The sequence below is a fragment of the Gossypium hirsutum genome, chromosome A08, assembly GCF_007990345.1.
Source record: "Gossypium hirsutum isolate 1008001.06 chromosome A08, Gossypium_hirsutum_v2.1, whole genome shotgun sequence".
In the NCBI taxonomy this organism is placed as follows: Eukaryota; Viridiplantae; Streptophyta; class Magnoliopsida; order Malvales; family Malvaceae; genus Gossypium; species Gossypium hirsutum.
The window spans coordinates 110,461,633-110,470,591 of record NC_053431.1 but is presented as its reverse complement, the minus strand read 5'-3'; the positions used below and the strand labels follow the sequence as shown (position 1 = coordinate 110,470,591).

The 8,959-nt window shown below is 30.5% G+C and overlaps 1 protein-coding gene across 1 annotated transcript; it reads left to right on the top strand.

Moving 5' to 3' along the window:
- Positions 1 to 1,576: 1,576 nt before the first annotated feature.
- LOC107929411 (uncharacterized) lies at positions 1,577 to 4,468 on the top strand. Its single transcript, XM_041074395.1, has 5 exons — positions 1,577 to 2,061; positions 2,291 to 2,421; positions 2,741 to 2,866; positions 2,965 to 3,092; positions 3,913 to 4,468. Exons 1-5 carry the CDS (start codon positions 1,863 to 1,865, stop codon positions 4,193 to 4,195), a joined length of 867 nt encoding a protein of 288 aa, XP_040930329.1. The 5' UTR covers positions 1,577 to 1,862; the 3' UTR covers positions 4,196 to 4,468.
- The last annotated feature ends 4,491 nt before the right edge of the window (positions 4,469 to 8,959 follow it).

Sequence of the window (8,959 nt, the reverse complement as noted above, 5' to 3'; positions counted from 1 at the left end):
CAATGCATTTATTAGTGTTAGAATTTTTTAAAAATATTAAAATTATAATTAAAGAATAATTTAACACCCATGAATATCGAGATCTTTTTATATTTATTAGGGTAAATTCTTCAATGGTGAAAAAAAATTAATGCATTAAAATATATGTAACTAGGTGTCGAGAATTTCTGGCATTTATTAAGATTAAACTCCTACCAATCATCATAAATGTCTTTGAATATGTACTACATGCAGTTCTTTTAATTATTAAGAATCTTGGGCTCGAAAAAAATAGTTGTTAAACTACATAGAAAGGAACTTGACATCAATACAGTGAGTTTCATATTGATTCTATCGAAGCCAGTTGGTACGTACTATTCTAGTAATAGATCAGAAGATTAATTCTTACATTGTTCAATATTCTAATCCATTTCGATCGCACCGGCACGTTTGACCCAATTCTAATTGTATTTGTTGGTGTATGAATAATGTTAAAATATATAAAAATTATTATTTTTACCAACATTTAACTTTTAACTAATGCAAAGTTGCTAACTTTAAAATTTAAAGAAAAATTATTAAATATTAAAAAAAGACAAAATCTCTAAAACTTTACAAACTCAATTTCATGTGTATGTTTTCATTAAACTTTCATTTTATATATTTAGTATGAGATGATGTTTTTGTGATTTTTTTTTGAATAATGTTGTGGATAATTTTGCTGTTTAATGAAAGAATGAACTTTTTCTTATTTATTTTAGATTTGTTGAATGATAAGAATTTTGTTATTGAAGTTTATAGATAAATATTTTATATAATTCATTAATATTTTAATATTTAAAATTTATTTAATCTTAATTCATTTAATAATTTTAATTTTTTTATATACATATATTAAATATTATTTAAGAAAGTCTTAGAGGTGCTTTTGAGAAGTTTGGTTTAAAATTTGAGTGTTTAGCATTGCTGTCAAAAAGTACTTTTGAGAAATAAAATGTCCATTTTAGACATGTTATTATCAAGTAATAAATATGCACTTAAATAATATTTAAATTATTTAATATTATTATAGTTTAGTAAAAATATAAAAAAATTATTATAACTTGTTGTTAATATTTTAATATATGAAATATAAATTTTAAATATTTTTAAGCAATAAATATTAATTATTTATAAAATTTAATTAGAATATATAAACTATATTTTAAATATTTAAATATAACCATTAAATATTTGTAATTAGTATTTTAAAAAATATTTTTTTTTATTTTTAATTAATGATTTTAACACATTTGTAATTAAGTACAAAAAAAAGGGATAGTACTATATTATTAGAGGGATGAAAAAGTAATTGAATACTAAAAATACTTTTGAAAGAAGAAAAGTTAAAAATTTTATATTCTCCTCTTTAAAAATATTTTTGAAAAACAGTTCTAAAAAGTTAAAAATTTTAGTCAAAAATAATTTATTTAATATAACTTTTCTTCTATAAGGGCTCTTAGAGCCGGAAGAATTTATAGAAAAGGGGTGGATGGGATACTAACCTAAAACCAAGTAGCCTGAGAAATAATTTTTAAAGATACACATTTTTGGTAAATAATTAAAATTTATTTTTATTTAATTTTCAAGTAAAAGGAAACCTATTTTGATTAGATTTATTCATTTTTCAGTCAGTTATTCCTCCCGCTTTAACAAAACATAAAAATTAGAAAAGAAAAGAATCGTCCAAACGCAACGATCCCAATCGTAGCTTGCCCGCGTGCGCCCTTTTTTTCTTCAAACTTCTGACTTTAGAAAGCTCTCCGATCACCGGATAAATGATTCCGGTGACCGGTACACGTACAAATCTCATCTAGCTTCTGTTGATTAACGCCTTTGAATTTATGGATTCACAAGAACTCCCCGATAATGGTAACAAGGGTTTTCGCTACATGTTACTTCGAATCGCTTTTGCCCTTCTTTTCCCCATCTTCGTTTTCTTTTTGTTATCATTTCTAGTCTGTCTCCTTGCTATTTTCATGGGGGAGCTATCAATTTCAGATCCGATTTCCATGCCCACACAATGCAAGATAGTCTCTAGCAGTAAATTTCTCTCTTTTTCTCTTACTGTTTAAACTTTTGGCATTTCCTTCTATGACATTTTGACTATATTTTAATATTTATTTATTTATTTATTTTTAGCATAATTTTTTAGGTGTAACTAGCAATTTCACTTACGATATCGTCATTGCTTGTATATTTTCAGTTATTTCCCTTGTAATATCTTGATAATATGCAAGCTTGATTCTTTTTCTTGAAAATTTAATGCCAGGTGTGGATATTAGGTCCTCGAAGGTTTGTGAGCTTGGATTATTGAATTATAAAGCAAAACATGTATTTTATAGTTCCGAGAACAGCAAATTTAGATGTCGATATGATTACTACTGGACTTCAGTGTTTAAGGTAATCTTATCTTATCTGATTTAAGTCATGAGCTCCTTTTTAGTACTAATTTAGGAAAATATGGATTTCTTTTACTTCGGCAAGTATGCATCTTCATCTCTGTTGTTGCTTTTTTTTTTTTATTTGAACTTGAATTTCGATCTTGATATTTTCCGATGGTGATATAGAGATTGGATTTTAGACTTGCCAATTCTTGTAATTTAGCTATATTAATTAACAAGTTTATGGTAATATAAATACTAGTATGTAGGAAGGCAACAATATTAAGTACTCTAATATATCACCTTCTTTTATTTAGTTTTTTGCTTAACAATTTCAGGTTGAGTACACAGACCATTCTTTGGATCAGATGCAACTTGCCTTAACAGAGGCACCGAATGAAGCGCTTCCTGTAAGTTGCAGGCCTGACTTTGGTGTTGCTTGGTTGACCAAAGATAAGTTCAAGGTAATGTTTCAAGTTTCTATTGTTATTCATGATGATGGATTGACCTGATTCTTCTTTAATTGAAGTGCAATTTATGTGACATCTGTCTGCCTTTTCAGGTAAATGAAACCTATGACTGCTGGTACATATTAGGTACTCCCACAGTAAAGTTGTATAATGATGGTTTTTTCAGTTGCCAAGCAAAAGATCCATCTTTAACTGAGATGATGAAGCGATATCTAATATTGCGAGTTTATTACTTGAACTTTGTTCCATTCAAAAGTTATTTTATATAGTGCTTGAAGTTGTGTCCGGTGGGTTTCTTCTTCTTCCTTCAACAATGTGCTTATTGTGTTGTTACTTAGGTTGGGACTAAATTGGACCCTTGGGTTTATTTTGCATTCTGGTCCACTACATTTTGGTGAACTTGGGTTTCAAGTTAGCTAACTTAGCTTTTTTACCCTTGGACTCTCAAATTAAGGTTCATTTTGTTTCAAGCTGAATTAGGTTAGACTTACAGCAACAAATGAAAAAGGGCTTTGCTCATAAATTTGAGGTCTGGTAGTTAGAAAGGTGTAGAAATTTGTTTTCTGGTAATCTGTGCATAGTGGAAGGTTTGTCTTTGGTTGTTTTGAACGGTATTCTGAGAACAGCACTGCAGCAAAGCCTGTTAAAGTATGGGAAGAAAGAATGAAAGTATCTGAATATAGGTTTCCGTGAGATTGAATTGAGAAGCCAGAAGTTAATGAAGTATGGTGAAAGAGAGAAAGGAAGATAGAGAGAGGTAGGGGGTTCTAGTGAAGTGGATGAGAAAGCTGAACTAAGAAGGGATAATTTCTGTAGGCATTAGACAGCAGTTGATATTTTGCTCAGAATAATGTAAAAAGTTTTATGCCTTCTTTTTCATGAGTAAGTTAATGTGAAGTAACTGCATTTATTTCCTTTTGCTGATAATAGGTGCAAAATGGTTGAGTACGACATATTTTGAAATAGTCTGTTTTGCTGTTTCATGTGTTAATTAATGCTGGTTTCCTCAATTTAATTATTGGTTGTTATGATATCATCAGATCCATAAAGATTTTGAAGTCTTGGTTTTCCAGCGAGGGGTACGCTAGATATTGGAAGTCAGAAGCGATAGCTGGTATTGTTACTGGATTTTCAACATCTATAATCACTATCAGCTTCATTAGAACCCTACAACATATGAAGTCTTGGTTGCCTCAAGCCATTAACACACTCCATATAAAGCGGGTTTGTTTTCTACTGGTATACTTTTCTGTCATGGGTTGGCTGGCATCTCGTTATTGGAGGAGGCTCAGTATCCCATTTATTAAAGCTTTTAACTACTAGGCAGCACTCATTTTTTATGTGCTATTTTCCCCTGGGAATGGGTTTGCATTGACTCATGCAGCTTTCCCTCTCGAAAGATGTAAGCTTGAGTGGTTACCTGATCTATTGGAACAACACTTAGATACAGCTTGTCTAATTACAAGGAGCAGAGAGAAAGATAAAATAGTCGTATTCTGATGTATAATATGTATCACTATAGTCAAGAGATTCAGGAGTTCACAGTACATGTTCTATTCTCCGCATTCAATATATGGAACATGATTATGAGCGAAATCCCATATTTTTCCATTTTCTGTGGGTAAGAAGACATTTTGGAGTATCTTATTGCAGATTTTTTTTTATTTTACAGGTTTAGGATTATTTTATTATATCTTTTATCTTTTTAACTTGAAAGATAGTACTACATTTGGAAGTATTTTAGCATCCCTGTTTAGTTTCAGAACCGGAACGTAATCAGGAAATCTCAAGGATTGATTTCAACATTGTAGATATTCTATTGCTTTTATGACTTTAACTCTTAACGGTAAAGAGATTCTTGTATTGGGAAAACTAATATATAAGCCATGTTATCTTGTTATGTACATTCTGAACTGCATTACACAACTTAGGTTTGGAGACATTTTCTGAGCTCCTACCATTTCCGACTTGTTTCTTTGAACTTTCACATACAGTTAAGGTTTGACTCAAGTTTCTGGTGTTAGCCAAGGATTCACTTTGAGAAGCTGATATGGACGCTTTTATTGCAATAGGAATTTTAGTTTTATTTACCATATCAGGTTCTATTAAGAGTTTTAGTTTTACTTATTTTCTCTATTATATTAGGGTTTTTGTTTCCTTCATAATCTCTTTCTTTTGTTATTACCAGTCTATAAAAGGCTGCCAATATGAAATAAATAGGCAAGCAATTATTCTATAAAAAAGAAACGTTATTTTGAGAGGGGGTTCAGTCAAGGACGAACTTGCCTTTTGAGTAACCATAGGTCGAAGCAAGAATTCTTTCTCTTCTAGATCTATGACTAGATCCTATGCCAAGGCGCATAACAACTTGGTATACGAGCCAGCTGTCATGGGTAAAGAAAAGACTTTGACAGCCAAGCTGGAGGCTATCATGGAATAAATGGCTACAAGGCAACAAGCATTAGAGGAGCAGGTGGCGATATTATCTCTTTCGGTCCAAAAGATAACGAAAGGAGATTCAGAGAAGAATAATGAAAAACAGGGTAGCAGCGGAGGCAGGCAAAGGAATTTAGACTTGCAACACGGTGGTTGCATGGTGCCACAATACTCTAAGATGGAATTTCCCACTTATGATGGTGCCAGAGATACTTTAGGGTGGTTGAAAAGATACGAATTTTTTTTTGGCAATCAACGAACTAATGAAGAAGACAGTAAGCTTAACATCATTCCATCTTTTAGGAGAGGCACAATTGTGGTTTGATCAAATGGAAGAAGATGAGGCAAATCTTGACTGGGGGCACTTCAAAGAGTGTTGCCATGTAAGGTTTGGGCCACCTATGAGTAATAACCCCTTGAGAGAACTTGCCAACTTGAAATAAACTGGGACTGTAGAGGAATATCAACGCCAATTTCAATCACTATTGGCTAGGGCTACTGATCTTAAACCTCGACAACAAGTAAACCTCTTTACTGTTGGGTTGATCGAGGAACTTAGAATTGATATTGAGAAGCAACAACCGAAAAACCTTAGAGTTGCAATGAATATGGCTCTAACATTGAAACGTAGACGAAATGTCTCTTCCAAACTGTCATCTCGAGCCATCCTGAATTGGCCAACTTCCCAAAACATTGGCAGCAATTCAATCATTCCAACAATTAAGAGCATTGCAAAGGTAGGGGGCAAACAACAGAACCAACAGGGAACAACGGCAAAATAGGTTCTTCTGCACCATTTAGTAAGAGATTGAAACAGACAGAAATGGCGGAAAGAAGGGCTAAAGGGCTGTGTTATAATTGTGACGAGTCTTATTCCATGGGACATAAATGTAAAAGGCTATTTTGGATAGAAGTACCATATGTTGAAGGCAAGCAAGATGATCATGAGATAGATGATTTTGGATAAATTCTGAAGTTTATTTTGAAATTGAGCTTGAGGATAAGCTTAATTCCGAAAAGGGGAGTAATGATATGGATGCTTTTATTGCAATAGGAATTTTAGTTTTATTTATTATATCAGGTTTTATTAAGAGTTTTAGTTTTACTTATTTTCTCTATTATATTAGGTTTTTGTTTTCTTCATAAACTAAGTTAGGAATTCTATTTTATGTCAATTATGACTCTTTCCTTTGTTATTAACAGGTTGGCAATATGAAATAAAGAGGCAAGCAATTATTCTATAAAAAAAAGGTTATTTTGAGAGGGGGTTCAGTCAAGGACGAACCTACCTTTTGAGTAACCATAGGTCGAAGCAAGAATTCTTTCTCATCTAGACTTATGACTAGATCCTACGCCAAGTCGCATAACAGAAGCTTATTCATAAACTGTGCTCATGTGAATTGTGCTAGTGGATTTACAGAACTGAGATTTTAGATCCAATCTTGAAATGTAAAGTGCTTGCCTCTCAATGGGTGAGCCGGCTTCTCAAGAGTTCTCACTATTAGGGTCTAGGGTTAAAATTTTGGGAAATATTCTTAAACCCTCAACATTTCCATGGTCGGTACTCTTTCACCTGAACTTCAATCACCAGGCAGCAATTGATAGTGGATAATAAAGGTTCTAATTTTCTTTTGTTTACTTATTAGTGAGCATAAACAATAGCAAGAATGTTGAAACCTGGGGATTTTGAGCTTTTCTAGATTCTAACATACACACTTTTAGCAATTGTCAAAATTTATCAAGTGTTAAGAATCTACCTTGCATTATTTTACATTAGTTAGCAAGATATTTTAAAGACATGGAAAAAAGAATAGTAATAAAAGAGAAGGTTTCGGTGACATAGATAGAGCATTTATTTTGTTCTTTATGTTCCATTTCAGAAAAATGTGGGTGCTCTGTCGGGAAGACATTTTCAACTTTGCATTTCATAATATTGTGTATGTGATTCCAAACTCACATTGCATTTTCTAATAATAGAATAATGCATCTTCAATTCCTCCTCGTAGACGGAACATAAAAAGGGGCCGAGGGGAGTGGGCTCTTCCACTTTCCATTTTGTTTCCATAGCTTAACTTGGTTGTTGTTGGATGAGGCTATCTCATTACCCATCATTTACTTGATTAAATTTAGAGTTGAATTTTTAATATTAGTGTAATAATCTGAGAAAATTATTTATTTAATACAAATTTTGAAGTAGTGAAGTATAAAATAAAGAATTATTAGTACAAATATAAATATTCAATTAGAAAAATGAATAAAAACTCTTATAAAAAATAAGATTTCTTTAAAATAATCGAAAATTTTCCATATCTTTATTACAAACAAGTAATGAGAATAGCAAAAAAAAAAAAATACCAATTGCAATTAATTTATAACTAGTCAATGTGGAAAAAATAATACTCCAACCAAAGTAAGTTAATTGATAGGTAAAATTTTCTTAGCATTCTTTTTTTTATATACAGAACTCTAACCATAACTTCAAATTAAGCTTCATATGACCATACAAACACGCCTAAGTAATTTTCAACTTTGCATTTTTAAAAGTTGTAGTTCAAATTTGTGAGGTGTTCAATCTGTTAATCGGCCCGGACTACCATTAATTGAATTAATCGACCCTTTTAAACCTTTAACCGTTAATGGAATCGAATTTTTTTTTAAAAAAAATTTAACTGAATCGAATTTTTTCGATTAATTTGGTCGGTTAACCGAATTAACCGAAATTTATATATTTTTAGTTAAAACAAGTATAAAACATATAAAAAAATTAACCGGTTTAACCGACCGATTAATTTATATTTCCAAAAAATTAACCAAACCGAACAGACCGAATACTTATATATTATAATATTATTTATTAAATTCAGTTAATTCGGTTAACCGATTTCGAACCAAATTAACAATTAAACGAACTTCTAAAAAATTATTAACCAACTTCCGATCGAATTAATTTAATTAACCGACCGATTAACCAAATTCGATCGATTAACCGAATTAATTTGGTTTTATCCGAAATTTGAAATTTGCTTACCTTACAAATCTGTCAAAGGAAAAGACTGGTTTTAGGTTTTTGAGAATTTAGCTTTGAGGCTTGACGATCTCTTCTATTATTTTTATCATATTAAAAAAAAAAACGTTTTTACATGTTTTCAACGCTGGACCGCATGCAGAAGGCTATCCAAACTTATCCAACTATGAACAAAAGAATATATTTAATCCACCAAATATGAACAAAATAATATTATAGACAAATTCTAGGTGGTTAACCTTTTTAATGAATTTAATTTTTAGCACAATTTCAGGTTAAATTTTTTATATTTTTCTAAAATTTTAAATTTTTTTATATCTTTCTAAAATTTTAAATTTTAAATTTTAAATTTAATCTTTTATTTTTATTTTTTAATAAATTTAATCTTCTTATATTTTAAATTTTAAAATTTAAGTTGAACAATTAATACCGTTTAAATTTATTGTTAAATTCAAATTATTTACTAACTATATAACGACCAAATAAATATGTTTTTTATTTTAAAATATCAAACACAAATTTAACCAAACAATACATACTAACAGTTAAAACTTAACAAAACAATTAATGCTAACAGTTAAACCTAAAAGTATAAATTTTTGAAAATGGCATTTTTTAAGCTGCTT